The sequence below is a fragment of the Coturnix japonica genome, chromosome 15, assembly GCF_001577835.2.
Source record: "Coturnix japonica isolate 7356 chromosome 15, Coturnix japonica 2.1, whole genome shotgun sequence".
Taxonomy (NCBI): domain Eukaryota; kingdom Metazoa; phylum Chordata; class Aves; order Galliformes; family Phasianidae; genus Coturnix; species Coturnix japonica.
The window spans coordinates 7351467-7372793 of NC_029530.1; the positions used below are offsets into that span (position 1 = coordinate 7351467).

A 21327-nucleotide genomic window follows, 5' to 3' on the forward strand; every position below is an offset into this window, starting at 1 on the left:
TATCTGATAATTCAAACATTTTGCTCATTGAATATCCTAGCATAGTTATCCTTTGAACATTTATTTTTACAAGTATAATGAGAGAAGGAAATTAGTGTTCATGTGGTTTCCATGCTTCAAAGAAGAAAGTCATTATTACAGCATAAAGAAAATAGCTGAATAGAATAATGAATGTGCAACCCACTGGCCCAATGTAAAACCAGGATGCAATGAAATAAAGCATTAGCAAGGAAACAAGAGTCCTGTAGCTGGCCAGAAACCTCAGACTGATTCTTGGTCCCCAGTTCTGGTTTGTTCCGTCCTTCACCGCAGGACTATACCTGATTCTGTGTGCGAGGTGAGGGTTTGTAAGATGGTAGCGACAAAATCTGCCAACAAAATCTTCCCTGGAGCAAAGCATGTCCATCCGCTCAGCAAACTGAGGTAAGGAAAGTTTAAACATTAGTATTTTACTGCAACTAATGATATAAAGTAAGCATTGTTTTATGTTACAGTTTTCTTCCTTTGTACATGAGTATACAGAGGGAAAGTGTTACAAGAAATTTTAAGTGTGTCAAATGCACTAAAGTAATTCTATGTAACTCTGGGCTTCTGATGTATCTATAATGTCTGTAGGAAGAAAAAGACTTGCCTTTTCCTGTTGTAAGAGTATTTATTCTAAATTATATTCCCCTTGCTCAAACATAAAGATACATTTAAAATATTTTGATTGTTTTACATAAGGAAAGCAAAATTAGAGGCAAACTAGCAGGCTATGAGGAAATCTTTATGCACACGTCCATTATTAGTATATACCACTGCACACCCACAATAAATGGGAGAGTGCAAGAACAAATCAAGCACCACATGTGCATATGTAATAAAGAACAAAAATTTTGCAGGGAAGACAGTGCTGTACTTACTCTTTCATTAAGTGCTGAGGATAAACGATACAGGAGGCGGACAAGAGTGGCATTTTCATAACTGCGGATGGGCTGAAGTTCAGTATCCCCTTGATACCGCACATCAAATCTACGTAAGCCATTTATCATCTGGAAATGAAAAAAGAAACCCTGCATCATGTGAAATGCCTTTATGCTGGCAGCTTTCTTAGTCCCAGAAAAATTGCATTTCTTGTGATGTAGGACAACTTGTTTTCTTAGGAACAAGATAGGGCAGCATTATGGAATGGTTCTTCTCTCACCTGGTACCGGCCAAGGGGTGTAAGAATGAGGCCATTCTCACTTTCAATGCAGTCTGGAAGCTGTTTTTTTCCATTCTCATCTTGAGCTGTCCCACACTTCATCATCATTTGGTTCAGCTGGGCCTCACTCAGCTATTGAAGAATAACACAGTGTTAAAGCACGTTTTTAGAAGAAAGATCTATTTCATTTACCTCTCCTTTCACAAACTCCTTAGCACTGGATGCCTTTGATAGCCAGCACAAGTACCAAGAAATCCTTAAAGGCACCTCTGTTAGAAATAAAAAGGAGATTAAGTCTTGAGATTTCCGTATTTATCAAATCCAAGAGAAGTGTTCTCCCCTTCTCCAGGAGAGCTCCAAAATAGCTGTCTTTTCAATCAATTCTATTATCAGTGTATGTGGAAAACAGACCTTTATCTGTTCTAAGTTTAAATAATGAGAGAATATCTACTTCATCCCTTTATCTTGAGCTGCAGGTGTCTATTATGTTTCTTGTACTTCCTTACATTTAGAAGATACGGGACTGTTTTTTAAGTCTAGACTGTGCACCGTCTCTTCATAAACATGAGAGTAGGTACTTAAGACTCAGGTTTCATATAAACTACAGAAGAGTCCAGCAAAATGGTTAAAGTGGGCTTGATAATTAGAAATTCAGCTCTATTTATATGGCAATGTACTTTGAGTATTTAGGTGAAGTCGAGCCTAAATGATCACAAGCCTAAATGACTTACAAGTTTTCTTGTGAATACAAAAAGTTTAAGAGAGCTAGAAGTGTATTTGAGGAATCCTGACCCTTGTTCATACTGCCTCACTAGAATTTATTAAAAAGGTGTTGCATACCTTAAAGATTTGACACAAGTATTCCAGTGCCTTTTCCAAATATTCATCTGTTTTTTTGATGCTGTCTTGTCCAATTTCATCAAGGTCGTTGCCTGTGTAGGAACCGTTCATCTCAGATGGTGTGAACTTAAACCATGAAAAGAAGGAATAGCTGGACGCTGTCTCTGCAGAATGGTCTGATATGGATTTTGCTGTTTGCTGTGCCTGGCAGATCAGCTGAGCGAGTTTTAACACCTGAAACAAATGAAGTAAGTAAATATGATCTGCACAGGACCTTCAAGCATCAATATACACGGATAAAACATAAAACTTGCGAGCCCTTACATTAACTTATTTACCAAAGAGCAAGTAGGTTTTTACAGCTGCGCAGAGTGAAGATTTCCACTCCTAACTTCTCATAAATGGATACTGTGGATGCTCAGAATTAAGAGAACACTTGTCAAAATCAAGACATGCAACAAGATGCCTTTTGCTTACCAAGTTCCTGACTTCTGTGCCAAACATCTGTTTGTACTGAAAGTCCTGTCCTTCCAGGCTGTAAACATGACTCTTCACCTTAAATGAGGCATCTGTAATAGTTGGAGGCCACGATGACAAGAAGCTTCCACCAAGTGTGGGAGACATAAAAAGTCGGTGTTGACGATGGGGAATAACAAGTTCTGGCTCCAGGAATAACTGTTCTCCTAGAGTTTGAGCGGAGTAGTGAAGATGGTTATATGATATTCCGGGTTTTCCTGAACAAAGTCCAGCTGCAAAGCATCTTAAGGCTGTTATCTTTAAGCACAAATGTAACTAGCTGCCCACTTCTTTTTTTAAGCTAGGAACAGAAGATGTTCTAATCCTAAGCTTAAATAGCCAAGTAAGACCATTGTAAGAAATACTGTAAACACCCAATGCTGTGTTCTTCGTTCTTCAGGGAAAATTTGTGGAATGAAATGTGATGGGGACCGTAGTCATACTAAACCAATATTACAAACTAGTGTGAAGACATGCAGATATCTGAATGGTAAAATGGCACGTAAAATAGGAAAGTACATCTATTCAGTACTTCTGAGGTAGGTTGGCACCTACTGAGATGAAAGAGCGAGACAGGACAGCATAAGATGTCAAAATATTCATTTACCTTTCAAGATCATTTCAGCTAGGTTGGGCTGAGCAAAGACCTTGGCTACTCGGAAGACCATGAGAGCATTTTTTGGACTGACCAAGTCTGTGCGAAGAGTTCTGTTCAAAAATCCTACAAACAGCTTAGTATACATAAGAAGGTTTTCTTGAATGAAGGCAGCCCTGTAAGGAGTGAGTACAGGATTTGTGAGTACAGCTATTTAAACAGTTATTTAGGAATTCACAAAGGGAATGTTTTTGTACTAACTCTGAGAAGATTATCCATTTGCACAAAGAATAGTCTCAAAACAAAAGGCTGTGTTCTAAGAAATAATTCCTGATCTTGTGCAGGAAGCCCATTCATGTTAGGGGATACTTCCCTGAAATCCTTGTGGTGTACTCAAGACTGCATAAACTTGAGACTTGTTTCAGACTCACAGTTGCTTTCCTACTTACCATTTCTCTGGCACGCTGCGAGGCAACACCTCTGCAGTTTGAGGTGGCTTTTCAGGAGCGTACCTCCAAGGCTGTAAGTAACTTAACCACATCTCAAGAACCTAAGCAAAAACCACACATGAAAAACATTAAAATCTTACTTGCACAGAAGCCATGGGCTCTGTAAAGTGTTCTGGCTTGTCTTCCTCAAAAAAAAATGTGATATAGCTGACTGTAGCTTTATTAAGCAACACCTGTCTGTTACATCCTTTATTTTTCAACTCCTAATTACTTTAAATTACAATCTATTACTTGTCCTGCTTGTAGAAGGTAATATTTGCAGGATCTTTCTATCATAAATGTTGTTTGACTTCTGTTCATGATATACTGTACTAGATACAATGAAGAAATTAATACCTCTAAGAATGTATCTGTTTTAAGAGTAATGACTCTTCTCAAGCAACCACCACTTTCAATATCAGAAAAAGCATCCACTGTCACAAAACCTATTAATCTTGTTGTGTTTTTTTTTAAATACATCTATCTGGTACTTTTTCCTTAACATTAAATATACATGTTATATAAAGAATTTCTCTGCTTCAGGAAATAAAATCACAACCAAGAGAATGGTGCTACGCAGCAGTAATTGAGCACTAATTTTGTTGAGTACATTCTCAGATAATCAAGTACGTACCGCTCTGAAAGAAGCATCCAGTGGCCAGTGACCAAAGCAGTGCTGCAGAAAGATATAAAGTTTCTGCTGGACAAACCGAGGAATCACAACCCTGTGAACAGATTCAGACACCATCAAACATATAAACTAGCAGTAAGTCTCAACACTAATAACCCAATCCACTTCCAGAAAAGCAAATACAGAAGAGACTGACCCAAACTCTTTTTGTTTTCTTCCTCAATTTAAGCTACCAGCTATTTAATTTAAACTCAGACTTACGTGTAAAACTCTCCATTAACCTTAGCTGGAATCCTCTGGTAGCATTTTCTTTTTTTTTTTGACTGGTACCAAAACAAGACTAGCTTAGCAGCAGGACAACTGCATTCTGAAGCAAACTTCCTATCTAATGAATATGAGAAATACTATCTATAATCTCTCACATACATACCCCTGTACTTCAAGTAATGCACTCCTCAATTTAGCTATCAAAACAACTCCAGCATCTCGCTGAAAACAGTTTGTCATGCAGAAAAACTATTTGTTCCAGAGAGAGACAGCTCACACACCTACCCACCTTTTAAATTCTTCTAGTGGGCTGGCTGTATGGGAATGGGCCGAAGGGGAGAGAGGCTCTGGTTTCAGGCTGTTACTGAAAGCATGCAGATGTTTCACAAGCAGTCTTACCACCAGCACGTGCTCTTCAGTGGGTTTAAATGATTCCTAGATTTAAAGCAGAAGACAGGAAGAGAGTAAGCATTATATGCTAACCCTCAAGGAGATAATTCAGAAAATTGGTATTTTCAGAATAGAAACTGAAATATAAATGCTCTTTCTTTCAGGCTTTTCACTGTAATTTGGTACTGGGTAACTTCAGACAGATTTGCTCCCCAGGACAAACTGAATCAGCCTTCTGCCATCATCAGTTCACTGTGTCTGTAAGAAAAAGCATCTGCAGTATTCAAGGCAGTGAATTTCAAGGTAGCACTCTCTATGGGTGTGAATAACATAATAGAATCTGTGTTGATTTCAGCCTATCAGCATCTGAAATAAGAATGTTCAGCCTTTCATTATGGTTATGAGTTCACTGCTGTGAACAGCACAACTCTTTTGTTACGCTCTTGGCTGACTTTCCTTAGAGTTCTCCTTACTCATCTGTCTTATAACAAAGAATAACACTAGAAAGAGTTACACTAAGAATATGGACTGCTTCAAGTCCTGCATGATCCTGTTACTACCAGCATCGTTACAGGTAGAAGTAGCCCAGGCAGGAATAGCACAAGGAGTGATTGTGAGCCACAGTGACATTGCTAACAAATGAGCGAGTGTGTGATATAGCAGGGAGGAGAACGTGGTGAAAAAGGAACTAGTTCTCCTGGGCCCAACAGCAGAGCTGGGCTGCTACACAGTCTGGAGACAAAGCGTTAACTCCTGTGCTACTGTAATCTGCTTTAGGAGTAATGAACTAACCTCAATCCGCTACTGAAGGTGAGTTTTAAGATACCATTTGTATTCTAAGTCTCACAGCTCTCATATTTCTAGAAAGCAGAGTATACATGAAACTAAAGTACAGCTGCAAGTCTAATGGAAGATGCTGGAAAAGTGCATTAGTAGCTGCAGGATATTTCCAAAATGCCATAATGAAGCCATGCTGAGGTAAGATTTCTGAATATAACTCTAGGGGGACTGTAGAGGAAATGCTAAGTCATGGCCTGAACCAGTGATGGAGCACCTGGTGGGATGACAGGGCAGGGGGCTCAGGTGCATGCCATGTACCTGAGTGACCAGAAAGGGTGGAGCCAGGATCCATCCCTTTCCAGCCCTCATTTAAGAGTTAGCAGTGAAGGTGAGAGCATCTCTAGCTGGAGACCCACCCCCCATCCACCTGAGGCCTTCCAAAGGTAAGCTGCTTTTTTCCTTCATTAATATATCAGTGGCTGCTGTGTTTGGGCTTGTTCAATTGCTGTAAACAAAGACTTTGCCACCCATGGGGATGCTTGGGCTCTGCTACATCCCATTATAGTGTTACAAGGACTAACTGGAATTTCATGCAAAAGGCTTCTGCTTCTTGACTGCTGTAGCTGTGTATGTACATACAAGCATGTAACTATTGTGCGTGTCCATGTTCTTTTGTCTGTGATGTTTGAGGTAACATAGATGTTCTTTTACATTTCCTATAACATCAAAAGTTTTTCTTGAGGTTTTACTATGCTTTAAAGATGACTCTAGAAAAAGAACCAGTAGAGGAACCTCAAATAACCTGTTATCAGTTCTACTGAAGGTCTTGTGTTCTTGACAGCCCTAATTAAGTAAACATGGAGTCCTAAGGAGTTTAGTCAAAGATGTCCAGAAATAATCAGAAACATTTAGTATCCCACCAAGGGCCAATAGGTGCTATTTCCTAGAAATTCTAAGCTCCACATGGAAGTACCTTTGCAACCTACATTCATACCATTCCAGTACGTGACTTCACAATAGTATTTTTCATGTAGGAGTTTTTATTTTTCTCCTAGTCCAGATCAGCAACACAATGAACATTACTGTTTTAAAGGTATTTTTCTTTGTAACTTTCTTTTTTCCCCCCAAACTTCAGGTGACAGGATGTAGGTACGCATGCTGGTTTTTTTTTAAACACTGTAATTAGGTAAATATTTCACTGTACTAAAGAGCTTTATACTGCATGTGCTTAGCCCTCCTCTTTCCCAGAATAAAAACCCAATGAATAAAGGGCTGGAGTAAGGAGAAAGGGTTCAGCAATCCGTTCCAACAGGAATGTTCTTGCATGCACATTTCCTGAACAATCTTCAAGTGTACCACTTGTGTCATTTTGCAAAGCAGGACAATCAAGTTCACGCTACTGCTACAAATTTAGTCCTATTTCCTGGCATTTCACTGGCTGAAAAAAACAAAAGCCCCCAAAACAAACAAGGCATGAACTACTTTCATTTTGAAATACAGCCACGCCAATTCTGATCTACTTTTCCATTCAGGGTTTGCTCAAATCATTAGTTTTTGAGAGGCAGAAGTCTGTAATCATGAGGACAATTTGGATGTCAGAAGTTGTTAGCACAGCTGATAACAAATGTCCTCCTATAATGCATCACAAGAAGGCATTCTAAACATGGAGTTCCCAATTTATCCTCATACACACTAAACTTTAAATGGTTTCTTCATAACCTCTGCTAGTACCTCGCACTATCTGCTTTTACTAGAAGTTTATTATACCTCAGTAGTTCGTACTCAATCAAGTTATTAAACTATGCAGTACCTTTTTTTATGAACATTAGTACACTTTGCGGATTGCAAGATGGAACAAGATCTTTTAAAAAGGAAACAAAATGAAAAGATGATAATACTTGGTATGCGTGGAGGGCCTGGTAGCTGGATTGGGCAGGACTACCGTGGTGTTTACTGGAGATACTGAGTCGGTAGTGGAGAACCTCCAGCTGAGACAACAGAAACAAAAAAGGAAGGGGTGAGGGGGGAAAAGGAGAGAAGAGAGCAAGAGAAAAAAAAAAAAAAAGTGAGAATGAGCCCAAGGAAGAAGGGTGTGGGGAAAAATGAACATCACAAATACAGTCACACACAACATATCACAATAACAGCTGCAGCCACAGTATCCTCTTCTTTCTGTGAACCAGTAGCATGATTCCACAGCATTTCAGAGCCTTTACCAACTTGCAAATACAAGTAGGAGTGAAAGGAGTGTGGCTGTGGGCTGTTTTGCAGTTCTCAGAGCAAGCAGTGGTACGGGATAAGGAGTTTTTCCCAAATAAGCTATGGAACTGCCTTAGTTCATAAGAACAGCTGATCCAAACTGCCTATTTTGGAAGGTGAATACAGCAACAAGGCTTTATAGTGGTTTTGTTTTTTCCCCAGTAGTTAATAAATGTTCATTTTTCTGTATGCTTTTTTTAATACTAGTTGGAATACTTCATCATTTTTACCTGCAGTGCTGTAGAAGCAGGGTTTGTGTCCTAGGAAGGAACTCAAATTAATACTCTGTTCTTCCTCCCAGGTAAAAAAGGGGAAAAGGTTGTTTTTGATGATGAGTGTTAGTGTGGTTAGTATGTTCCCAGTTCAGAGAAATCCTTAGTCACCTTCCTTCTACTCAAAGGCCACCTGAGAGATTTGCAGGTCTTGTGAATTTACTCAGAAGAGGACATTGCTTTTACTGTTTGGGAAACATCAAGTGCACACAAAAGCAAGCAAGAGGCCTAATGTAACATTATATGCTCAAGCGGGTTGCCTTAGCACTGAAATTCCTGCAAGCCTCTACCACTTCCCTTCTTGGATGAACTATTCTTTTGACAGTGTGACAGTGAACAGGATACTGTGGCAAACAGTGACACATGTATGAAATTAATGAATGAACATAAAACAACATACACTACACAGATCTCAACAACTATTGTTAGGCATCTAAGCTAACTCTCCAGATCACACCTCTGCTGTCTCTAATCAGTCCTTACTCAATGACTTCTCTAGTGTCAGTTTAGTATCTTTTGGTTCTTCTTGGAGTGGTAGAATTGTTACTGCAAGTTCCTCAGCATCTGAAGCACATCGTGTGCTGCAGCATCAATAGCAAAAGCCTGTCTGCATGTGACAGGTGTTCTGCATGCAGTGCTGGGGTCTGTGGCACCTGGCACTAGAAGCTCAGAAAGTGTTACATAAAGCATCAACAACATTTTAGTAAGAGTTCATTGTGATCATAGCAGAAGGGAATAGGAAAATAAATGCTGCATGCTTGGGCTCTGCAACGTATAAGAGGAAAGTGAATGGAGAATGTAAAAGTACAGAGAAACAGTTGAATTAATGGAGAGAGCAATGAAACTCAACATAATGCACAGTGACAACAAAGATTTGAACCAGATCCAGGATGAATTCGAAACAGTAAAGTAGGAAAATATCTTCTCAAATTCTTTACTACTCATTCCCATTCCCTCTCTACTTGTAATGACACGAGAGTAATCAGTTTTAAGAACAATCTATTTGTCTTTGATGCACTGCACAGTAAAAAATGGGGTATCTGGGATTTGATTTGGCCCATCAGTGTAAACACATCTGTCTGCTGGACAAGGAAAGAGCAAGTTCTGTGGAACCTCACACCATGTTCCAGTACAGGTGTTTAACCATTTCAAGTCACTAGTGATGAAACAGGTCCAGGATAGAAGAACCTAATTGCTCCTCCCAAATATACAGAAGGCTAAACAGCATCAAGTGAATTTGCATAGCTAGTAATCATTTTATAAGTAAGGTTTAGAGTGATCTTGGATTTCCGGTCAAACTCTTTAACCTTTAGATTAAAACAAAACTTGTATTTCTGTGTATTCTGCTTCCTCATTTAGTTTAAGCAGTGTTGACTTTCAACAGTCCTGTCCCCAACTCAAACAGAACTTCTTCTCAGTCCTACAACAGGGGTTCTTCATCCATTTTTGAATATCATAGGAAATTCCTGTCCCTTTTTCAGGCATTAAAAAAGGCTACTTTTGCCTGTCCATGTTTGCTTCTCATAAAGAAGCATCATCAGGCAGCAGTGGCTTCAAATTGTGACATAACACACCTCACAGAGGAGCACATAGTGGTGATTTTTCAACAACTTTAAGCTTCTCTTGGGCCTCATCTACCATCAGAGTTACTGTCTTAAGGGTTGCTCTCTTAATTAGAGAGCATTTGAAATACAGAGGATGAGCAGAGAAGTTTAGCAGTCATCACTTCTGGCTTAAGCACAGCACTTGATGCACAAAGACTCGACAGACAGACAAACAAAGCACTGGTGCACAGCCATGCTGCTGAGGTTCTCAAGTGTAAATACTCGAGTATTAATAAGAGCTTGAAGTTTGATTGGAGTGTTAAGATTAAAGAGAACCCAGCAGCTCTTCCCCAGCAAATCATATGTGTTATTTTACAGCCTGGTGAAGTGAAGGAGTAGAATTTCTGTTAATCAGCTTTCATTGCTTTTTTAAACAAGAATGAATCTTGAATAGCGTTTATAATTTTCTCTTCCTACAGAAGTCCCACTAAACTCAGAAACAGTTCTAAAGATCAACATATTAAAAGATCCTTTTGCATTTATAGCACCTTTGATCTTAGCTTCCCTATTACATACAATAGTTTTACTGGACAGGCAATCACAGTCTGCTTAAAACAGTATGCTAAATGGACAAGAACTGGTTCTAAACATTGTAGCCACACTGTGCTTCTGACAACATTTTATGCTGAAGAAAATCTATTTTGGAAAACAAAATAACAAAATGGTTTACACACTTAAAACCCAAAGACAGTTTAGTAATCTTTCCCTCTAGAATTTGGCTTTATGCTATAAGGTGAATACAGAACTTTGAGATTTCTCATGGTTAACAGTAATGCTGAATTGCTATTACTGCTAGAAATCAATTCTAGATTTTTGCAGTTATTTCACCCCAGTGCAATTTAACCCCGTTTTATGGTGGCATCTTTCCAGTCATTTAGTACTTTGATTCCTGATATCGTTGTGGCCATCCCACAAATTCCCCTTTAAAAAACAAACCATCACTGCCTCTTCAATGAAGCCAAGTACTGGTTGACACACTTGGAACATTTTCCATAATTGAAGAGTAGCAGTTTTGACACTCATATAGACACCCATGTAGACACTCAGATTAAGTTTTCCTTCCTTCAGAACAGTACACCAAAAAATTCTCTACAGAAGATTTCCATCAAGATAAATCAAACATCAGATGTTGTACATGACTGAAATATTATTACCTTGACATGAGGGGACTGCATTTTCTGATACATTTCCAAGGAATAATGATGAAGCCACATTTCAACAAAGATCTGCAGAACAAAGATTTTCTCAGCGAGGGGAACAAATAATCCAGCACTTGTCACAAACTAGATTGTGAAGACTACGGTAGGTCATTCGGAAATTAAGCTGTACTTGAAAATAGACATGCAGATTTTCAGAGATGTTTCAGGTTATCATCTAATCAACATAAATGGCTGTTGCTGCACTGTTGGCACCTGCTAAATAAATATTAGTAATTTAATTCAGCAACATGACAGGAATTTGTTTCAGAACAACTGTTAAATCCAGGTTCTCCTTTCTCTTCTATGATAGCAGAGAAGCAACAGATGTGTTGGTTTGCCCCCCCCCCTTCCTCCCTGCATCCAACCTACTTGAAGTAGCGTTTCTGATCTCCATATCTCCTGGGAAGCTGGGTCAGCATTCACAGAAGGCTGATGGGCAATGTGCCGTTTCAGCAAGCTGGTGTGATGCATGCCATATGAAGTGAAAGGCACGGCTGGAGTCCTTTAGAGATGAACAGAAATGCTGAAATAATTAAGCCTCAGTACAGGGAAACAGATCATTGCTTTTGATCACTGGTTTCTTCACTGAAAAACAGTCTTTAAGAAGGAAAACTGAATAGTCAATAGCAAATTTTAACACTTCTGATGCTGTAATTACAAGTCATTTTAATTTAAATTAAAAAAATCCACCACCACGTTATTATTCACGCTGCACTGAGCCACCTCGACACAGCCCTTGTTGTATTCAGTAATGCTGTCTTTAAAAGCAAAAATAACATTTTCCTATTGTTGTTTTTTTCCCCTTTTCTGCTCATTCCCATGAAATGTATTCAAAATGCAATTATAAAGGGTATTACTGCTCTGTATTTTCTACATTAACGTGAAATACCTAATATTGATAGGGTTCAAAATGCAGTGATCTTATTACACAGGTTTTGTTGCATGTACTTTTCTGTTCTATTCATAGCTAATTTTCAGACTCTCACTTTTATCAGAGACTTCATTTTAAGTGAATACATTATTTCTGTAATTATGTAACAGGTATGTAGAGGTGATAAAGTGTGGAGGTGTTCTCTTCCTGTTAAGAGATTTATTTTCAGGAAGCCATATTCTTTAAGTATAGTACTTTCACAATCTGCCTCTGGCACTGCAGCCATTACCTGGGAGTTGGAGAAGGGATGGCTCCCCCAGGGTTTGAAGAAGGTGGAGGAAGGACGCTTCCTTCTGTGGGTAGGAAACACTTCAGATACGTGTCCACTAAGATGAAATAAGCGCTGTTGGAAGGGCTGATATGTTGCGTGATGGGTGAGTTCTGAAACAGGCAAAGAGTAAGTCAAATAACTAGTTGTATGGGAACTTGTAATTAGTATGAGAAGAGCATACTGCTTTGTAGTGCAGGTAACAACAGGAAGAGGAACCAAACTACCAGACAGCACAGTATACCACTGTGATTCTGTCTGTATTAAAGGTGTTACTGGTAGAAAACTCATTTGGAATCCATTGCCTGCTCCACATTCACATATCATTGGACAGACTGCTTACTGGTACATACCAGATGGGTATTCCATCTATCAATCATCTCCTTAAAGAATTGAAGCAATAACAAATTCTAGGAGCATATATAAAACAGTTGGACAGCCCCTCAGAAGGCTCTTAGAGCACTGTTACAAAGGACTAAGATGATTTAGAACTATGAAAAGTACTTACCTTCTGTGTAATCAAACTAATTGCAAAATAGAACATGTAATATTCAAATGGGTCTGGAATAACAGAGTCAAGGAACAGATAGAAAAAAAACCAACAGATACAGCTGTTAGATATCTGGGGATGATGACTGGCTGTACGCTTCCATTTTGTCATAGGTAAGTTAATTTGCTACAGAGCTTAACAGCAAATTCAGCTTTGCCTTCTTGCTTTCCAATTGACTGAACATGACCAGTAAGTTAAAGGAATGTAAATGCCTCTTGCTATGTATAGAGAAAGCCTGTCTTAAACTGAAACCTTTACAGGTGCAGCTACATGGCTTCCAACAAATGCAATAGCAGCAAACTTAACCAGCCTTTTGGCTTATTCTGACTATTATATCTAACTGCTGAAAGGATACTCAGAGCCAAATTCAAACCTAAACCACCAGATGAGGGAAACTGGACTTTGTTGTGGTATAAGGAGCATTCTGGAAGGACCTGCTCTTGTATTGATGCTTTCACAGGACCCTGGAAGGGAGAGTAATGGAATGTCAGTTGGGATACTCAGCATGCTTACAGTGAGTGTGTTCAGATTCTGAAACTCTTCTGCATTCTGATGAACATATCAAAATTCAGCTCAGTGGGATTTCACTGCATTGCAGTAATTACTTGTGCAAACACACCCTCTTTTGTTAACTGCCAACTTCTTCACAGAAAATGAGTATTTCAATTCAAGGAAAAAAAGCATCTAGCTGCTGACAGCCACCATCTCCTACATTGTCTATGGCTGGGAATTCTCCTCCGCAACCATTCAATGAGATGTGTATGCTATAGCATGACCTTGATTGAACTTTATGTATGAAGTGCATGCAATGTTCCAATAGCTGCAACACGTACTTTTTCTTCTTACAAATGTTTCAGTTACTCACTGGAAGGTAGGAGACTGGGAAATCATATCTGTACTCTTCTGCTTGGAGCTTGTAAACCAATTTCATCATTGGACCACTGCAAACAAGTATTGAAAATACATGGTAAACATTCTCTTTTGTCTTGCTTCTGCAATTTTATATGTTGGCACTAATGTAGAAAAGTCAAATACCGATTATTCACAGTACTTTTTACTGTACTTACCTGGGATCCAGGAAATCCAAAGCTACTGAATACTCAGTAGGATTTGTTCTTCCTTGCAAACAGCGAAGATTCCAGCCCACGATGGTGCCATCCAGGCTGCCAAAAATGCTCTCCACCAACCAGGGGAAGATGCCATGTAGTTCCTTCCAGGAGAACAGACACCAAGAGTTAGAGCATTTATGATTCCTTACTCAAAGAATCTCTATTGCAGGCTTCAGGATACACAAAAATACCTTCTGTCAACTATTAACAGCACAGGATCGGTTATTACTGCTTCCAGATTGCTACTGGCTACTTATTTTGAGTGTAGGCTGAATAATAATTTACCTGACTTCTGTTCCAACCGGAGTTGCCACAACACCAATCAGCAACACACCACTGTAAATGTTAGTGAGTTTGAAAGGTATAAATGAAGCACAGTCAATTGAAACAGCCCTTTGGTGACTGGAAATGTCTTTTCAACTCTTGGGAAATGCCTGCTGTTTCACTCAAGATCCTCAGAAGGAAAAAAATCTTCTATAGTAAGGGCAGTGATGCATTGGAATATGTCACCTAGTGCTGTGGTTGATACCGCATCTCTGGAGATGTTCACAGTAAGGCTGGATAAAGCCCTGGGCAACCTGATCTAGCCGTGGTGCCCCTGTTTATTGTAGGGGAGTTGGGTTAGATGGCTCCAGAGCTCCCTTCCAACTCTAAGGACTCTCTGATTCTAACACTTGGAAGGAGCGATAGGAACAAAGCCCGGAGAGCACCCCATGTGCTGTGCTGGGCACTGTGCTCCTGGGAAGGCCGCAGCCACTCACCTTAGCAGGAAACTCCTCAATCACCGTTTCCAGATCGTGGCACCTCTGTGCAAACGGTTTGTTGATGCAGTCCGCCTTCAGCGTGGCCTGTGATGAATTAAACGAGAATCAGATCCCGGTGCCATAAAGGGCAGCTCTAATCACAGCCACGGCACTAAACCCCACGGAGCAACTCCTGTCGGCGTTACTAAAGTAACAGCACCGCTCTGATAACGGACAGGCCGTTATTAGGGATGATAATGGCACCCCAGCCCCCAGCCCGGCCCCACTCACAAGCAAGTAGCTGGGCTGCTGCAGGTACACGCCGGCCATGTCCTCCCTCCGCATCTCGGCCATCGCAGCTTGTTTGCATCATCGCTCATCCGGCGCTCAGTGATGATGTCAGAGTCACATGTGGTGGGGGTGGTTTATATGTTTGGTCCAAAAAACCGTTAGTTTGGTTAAAATGGATATTTCTGTTGTATTTCTGTTGTATTTCATGCAAGGGGAAGGGATAGCTGAGGGAGATGTTCTGGCTTAGGGTTGTGCGTGAGGTCAGGCAATGTGGTGTAGCCTTATGCTTCATCACAGCCATTAAAACTTTATGTTCTTTATCATTATTGTTACTTAAGGAAAAATTAACAAACACCTCCAGTATTTTCAATGCAACAAGCTGGTAACGTGGCAGAAGACGTACAAAGGTGCATTTAAACAGCTGGAGCTGTGTTTGCTGTGATGCAATGCATAGCCCAGCTGGGACTGGCAGCGTTTATACAGGAGCATTTGCTGTTGTAAATGATTACAGGCAGAAAATGAACGCTCCTGTTTGAAAGGACCCTCCTCCAGGTGGGGGTAAAGAGCTATTTTAGCTGGGGATCGAGCCGTTGTCACTTAATGTTGCTGCGTTCAGCTGTGAACGTTATGGGTATGGTGAGCAGGAGGTAAGAAAACGGGAGGTCTGTTGAGTTTCCATTGGGTGATAGAGAAGGAAAACGATTCGAAGTGAATGATTGAGAGAATAAGTGGAAACTGAACACTGGAGGTGCTTCATATGAGTGACAACAACACTCCTCCAATGAAGCGAATACAATAGTTTAATGGGAGAAGTTTATTAAATCATTTTAATAACTGTGGGAGCTGCTGAGGAGGAGCATGGAATGGTGGTCAATCTATATTTACAGGTCTGTTCTTGAGCCCACTGAAATCAATGTAAGGACAGCTTTGAATGTCATAACCGCAAGGAGCTCAGTCAGAATGTTCTCTTGGTTGGAGAGTTGTTTGGGTGTCGGGTATGTCAAGGATAGATGAAATGATTGGGAAACATGGTCTGATGGGAGCAAAACCAGACTACTGGATAATGAGAGTTCAGCTGGAACAAAGCCTGGAGTCTTACAGGTGAAGAGAAAAGGGGTGTTTTCAGAACAGTGCAAATGTTTCTGGTTCAGCTGAAGCAATGATTCTGTCCAAACCTGCTCAGCTCATGGAGGTGTGAACATTACACTGTCCCTTCCCTTACATGCACAGACCTGCTGGGGCTTGAAGTCAGAGTTTGTTGGCTAAAGATGACACTTCCTTTGTTTTCTGAGAAGGAAACAAATAACCCATCCATTATGTCTGACCTCTTCTGAATGAAGTGAAAGCAGGCTCTCAGTATGTATTTAACCACTGCAGGGCAACATATCCACACCTGACTGATTTTATGAGCAATCTGTTGTACCTTTAATTTATTTAGGCAAGACTAATAATAATAATAAAATTAGGTATTAAACTTCTCTCTCCAACTAACAAAGTACATATATTTGAGTAGGATCTTGCAGAAAACTGATGATTCTCAAAGGATACGACCTTCTATGTGGGATTCCTCTTCAAATTATGGAAAGCCATCCTGATGACAGGTGAGGCTGTTGTGCACGTATGCACTACACATCACAGGGCACTCAGGCAGAAATTGAAGGCTCCCTAGAAATGTAGTTCTGGCTTTTTGCTTATGCCACATTTATTCTGTTACATTAGAGAGCATTTTCTTTTAAAGTATAATTTGAAGAAACTCTTTGGTATTAGAAGACACCAAAGCAGGGGACAGGAGCCCATCAGAATGGGTACCTATTGAAACACATCAACTCCAGGGGCTGGTGGAAAGAAGGTCAGGACAGCTCTGCAGGGAATAGGGATCTTTGAAGTAACTTACACTGTATATAGATATAGTGTAGATTATATTTTCGTGGTATAGTAACAATTTCTTTTCTTTTTCAAATACCGTTCTCCACTCTAGTTGACAAGTGATCTACATTCTGATTTTTAATTTATACTGAGGTTTGGCTGGAGGAAAAAAAACCAACACTTTGTTCCATTTCTTTTCCTGTTGATTTTGAAGGAAATGATGCTTCAAGTTGAAATATTCAGCTTTGTTTGTTTCTAGATATTCCCCATATGTCCAAAGCAAGGCCTTTGTGCAACAAAGTAGGCATGAGTTGCCCAGCATTGACTTCAAGTGTGCCATTAGAGCTCTCCTTGCTATTTATATTTTGCCAAACTGACATTTCTATTTCCCAGTTCACCATTTTCCTGCAAAATGCCATTGAATGCACAGTCACTTTTTCTTCTCTGATTTGCAGTGCTATATTCAAGGTCGTCTTTGGCTGCATTTCCATCGCACCACTGTGTGCCCACACTTCTCAGATGGCAGCCATGGGAGGGATGGGTGATGGTTCTGGTGTGTCTGACAGATGGTTTCCCCAAGGATCCTATACAGCCATCACCATGGCAAGATGTCCTTGGATTAGTAGAGTAGTAGTATGGGTGGAGTACGCTGTAGCTTGTTGGTTTTGTGACTGATAGGGTATTTTTATCCATTATTTTTATGCTTCCAGTTAAAAGCAGGTAGTACTGTTCTCAACGAGTGGTGAGTCTATTTAATAATCTACTCTTCCCCTCTGAAAGCACTGTTTGAGTAACAGAATGTCTCTATCCTGCTAATGGCTGTCTGCCAATGGTCCTTCATCTGTATCCCTTCTGATTCTGCAGTCATTTACCCATTTGAAGCATTTGCTTTTAGAACATGCAATTATTAGTTCCTGACTGCCAAGACCAGAGAAATCAACATAAATTGCTGGGGTGAGTGACCAAGAGATGACAGTTGAAAGCCTTGGAAATTGGGTGCTTCAGCCTGACAAGCAAATGAAGTATGCACAAATGGGAAACTGCACAGAGCTTGTGAAGGAGGATCTGTTACAGGACCTTAAAAAAAGAACATAGAAAAAGAGCAAATAAGGATGATCTCTCGAGGCAGAAAGAAATTGTTTAAGATTCATGTAAGAAGCTCCTGTGAATGCTGGATAAGGCTCTGAGTATACAAAAACCAGTGGGAGAGCTCTGGTTGACCTCTACACTGAGAGGTTATTGTTTTCCAAACTATTTCCTTATGGACATTTTAAGATAAAGACCAAGGAAGATAAGTATTCTCCGAGAGGAGCCTCCCATCCATGCTGAGAGTCAAAAGGATGCTTGTGGTTTAATGCTGATAGGCAGTGAAGTACCACGTAGCTCCTCTCACTCTCCCTCATCAGCAGGATGTGGGGCAGGAAAAGCTTGCAGGTTTGAGTTAGGAGCACAGAAAAGCACAGGCCATGCTAGGAAGCAAAAGGAGACTTCCCATCAGCAACTAATATAGAATGAAATCCTGCAAAACATAGCCTCAATATGCATAAAGGTGGCTCTGGAAGAAAAATGCTTTCTTCCTGAGTATTCTCTTAATGCTTGGCTCCTCGTTTGACATCTCCAAGGGCACATCATCAAGTGAACAACTTGTACGTGCCTAAGTAGACAAGGAGTCTCACAGCAGGAAATTCAGCTGGATTACCACTAGTCATTTAGCCTTTCCAAGCCTCATTTTCCCCTTTCTCTAATGAGGTTATAAGGCTTTCTTTCTTTCACAAGGTTATACTGAGGAAAAAACATTGAACACTGGGAAATTGCTGTAGCACTCAAATGTCACCTTAGAGCTCGTCTTGACTACTGTTTTTCTAAACAGGCAAGCAAAATCCTGGGGAAGATCCCGTAGCCGTATTGCTGCAGGTGTTCTCATCTCCCAGTCTATTAATTAAGTGGAGTATTAGTTTGTAAATGTGTTGAGGCACAGATGGATCATGCATAGAGGTTCCTTATAACACAGCCTACCATGGTGGTCCACATGAACTAAAAGGATTACAGATGTTAGCCCTAGAGAGCAAAAGAACATGCCATAGCTGTTTTACCCTAGCACAGCCAAGGTTAAAACAATACCACTGCAGTACCCACACATTTTTCTTAGAGCTACTCTGCTGTCTAAATAGAGATTGAATTCGTTTGTCCTATAAAGGGCCCTGTTATCAAACTACATTTAGAATTGCATAGAGGTCCAGGAGGAGCATAGGGTTCACAGTTTCATAAAGAAGTTACGAACGTCATTTTCAATCCTGCATCTCTTTTGTTTTCTGTTCTTAAACTCTCCCCTGTTTCCCAGAAATGCGTTCTCCCTTTCAGCTATTTGTAGTCATTTCTCATATCTCCAGCATGCTGAGTGATCCCAATTTCATTATGTCCTGTCCTTGTTAGCTTAACCCCTAGGCAGTCACATTGCTTCACCACTGTTGGCAAGCTGTAGCTGTGTGATTCCTTGCCTCTTGCTGGCAGTTTTACATCATTCTGTGCCATTTGTAGAATATTTGAATTCGACATTCCTGTTAATTCTAGTAAAAGGAAATGACTGAACACCAAGGAATACAGAAGAGATTGCTCGTTGTTTTACATCAGATTGTGTGAATGCTGCAGTCTGTTTGTACAGGATGCAGTACTGCTGAGGTGCTCATTCTTAAGTGTATGTAAGGCTGTGGTTCTATGCATATCTCCTTAGGGAGCCCCTGGCAATGTCTTGAAAAGGCAGCCCCTTGGTATGAATCCCTTTGCTCTGACTGCACTCTGGCTGCAGCTGAATTAAGTCAACCATGAAGAAATTCACAAGGTTACCAGTCACCTTTTAAATACTTCAATTTCTTTTATGTTGCTTTAATGTTACTGACACTGTAAGGCTGATTAGAGATACCAAATTACCACCCCAGGTAAAAATCACCTCAGAAATGCTATAGGAGCAATATCTGGAGGACTGCAAATGGATAAACATCAGCATGAAGTAAGGAGGAAAGCAAAGTCTGGTTCCAACTGCTGACCGTGTTATCATGGATGCTACTTTGATTTAATAGATGTAGATACTTGTCCTCTGAGAATCAAGCTGCAGCAAGTAGTTACCATTAATCCTTACTTTGTTGCTGAAGAACCACCAACGAAGCTATTTGGACTTCACATCAAGTATGGTCTTCCATTTCATGTGAAAGCTGGCTGTTAAGGGTAGTAGCTCCTAATGATATTCTGACCTAAATATTATTGTCTGACATGTAATCCTTTGGGAATGAAGTCCATCTGGTGACATGCTTTCAGTGCAGTAGCTAGGTTGTCGCTGCTTCTGTTGTGATTGTTGGCAGTTAACACCTTTAAACTAAGTGTCAGCACAAATAGAACTGGAACAGGAAATTGGTTTGGGTTTCTAGAGGGTCACGATAAATGTAGATTTTTGTTTTTGAGTGTAATTTGGGATGGTTCTGTGTTTACACTGAACTCTTGCATTTATTTATTAGGAAATTCCACCTAACTGGCCAAGGTGCTGATGAGGCAGAAGCCAAACACTGGAGGTAGGCACAGGGTTATGGTTGAATGGATAAAGCTTATTTTTCTTAATAACAGTAAGCAGTTACTCACATCTCCCTTTTTCTTTCTTACTGTAAATCTCCTTTCTGTTCATATTCCAGGACTCCCACTGGGCTGTGACTGTGCTTTGTTTTGTTTTTCAGAAGGGGCCCCTAAAAGCTGGCTTGGTTGGTTAAGGGGTCTGTCACAAGACAGGCAGCCTTTTCAAAGGCTTTGTTTCTCTTTGCTTGATCTTTTAGAGCATGTTCCCAAAGCCTTTATTCCAGGTCCAGCGTGGACTCCTCACTGAGGCTTAAGGGATCAAGGTCAAGACAGGAGGTTGTAAAAGGGGAGCAAATGAGCAGCAGGTTTCTGTCAAAGTGTTAGTGCTGTCTGGATGGGAGAGCGGCTCTTAAGCCAGTACAGCATCCAAAACACTCTGCCTGAACCATGCATTGGAAGTGAAAGGACTCTGAAACTGCCAGGACAGGCAGAGGAGGAGGTCAGAAAGAAAACCAGTTAGTCACAGGCTGTGGCACCTAGAGTTGGGTTTTGGTTTTGGTTTCTTGATTTCTAGAGGTCTGTCTTTGAGGCTGAGGGACCAAGTCCACTGACATTTTGTTTCAGGGCAACTCTGGCTGCTAGCACAAAGCCCTGGACATGTCTGCAATGAGCTCCTCTTTCTGTCTTCCTAAAGCATTCATGTAATGTTTAATCATAATTAAAATAGGCCTCCTTGCTGAAAGTCCTCCAATCTGTAGCAAACCAGGTGTGTCTGTGTGTGTTATTTACATTGTCATTTTCACAACGACCTCAGTGCTGGTACAGTTACTGCCATATGATCTGGGAAAGTACTATAATACTACTGGAATCTTCAGGTTTTTTTGCCTTGCTCAGTGCTTTGTTTTCTAATACTTGCTGTTGTGCTGTCACACTTCCCAAGAGCTCTCTCATAGCATTTGCAGGACGTGGCAGACACTGAATTGT

General features: G+C 40.4%; 1 protein-coding gene across 2 annotated transcripts; it reads right to left on the reverse strand.

The window, feature by feature from the left end:
* Positions 1-27: 27 nt before the first annotated feature.
* On the reverse strand, positions 28-15043 carry SMPD4 (sphingomyelin phosphodiesterase 4). Of its 2 annotated transcripts, XM_015878069.1 has the most exons (19): positions 14917-15043; positions 14644-14730; positions 13841-13983; positions 13639-13714; positions 13129-13237; positions 12732-12784; positions 12185-12336; positions 11394-11526; positions 10980-11051; positions 7589-7678; positions 4810-4955; positions 4257-4347; positions 3584-3684; positions 3147-3310; positions 2501-2706; positions 2024-2257; positions 1184-1315; positions 903-1031; positions 28-418 (listed from the first exon to the last, which is right to left on the reverse strand). In XM_015878069.1, the coding sequence occupies exons 1-19, from the start codon at positions 14977-14979 to the stop codon at positions 92-94; spliced, it is 2508 nt and encodes an 835-aa protein (XP_015733555.1). In that variant the 5' UTR covers positions 14980-15043; the 3' UTR covers positions 28-91. The 2 variants fall into 2 exon arrangements, with proteins under 2 accessions (XP_015733555.1, XP_015733556.1); XM_015878070.1 differs by lacking the exon at positions 7589-7678.
* Positions 15044-21327: the final 6284 nt, after the last annotated feature.

Coding starts and splice junctions, on each gene's coding strand:
- SMPD4 (XM_015878069.1), bottom strand. CDS start 14,979: ATGGCCGAGATGCGGAGGGAGGACATGGCCGGCGTGTACCTGCAGCAG. Junction 12,785..13,128: donor AGGTTTGAATTTGGCTCTGA/GTATCCTTTCAG, acceptor CTGTTATTCCAG/ACCCATTTGAATATTACATG. Junction 1,316..2,023: donor ACTTGTGTCAAATCTTTAAG/GTATGCAACACC, acceptor ATTCTTCAATAG/CTGAGTGAGGCCCAGCTGAA.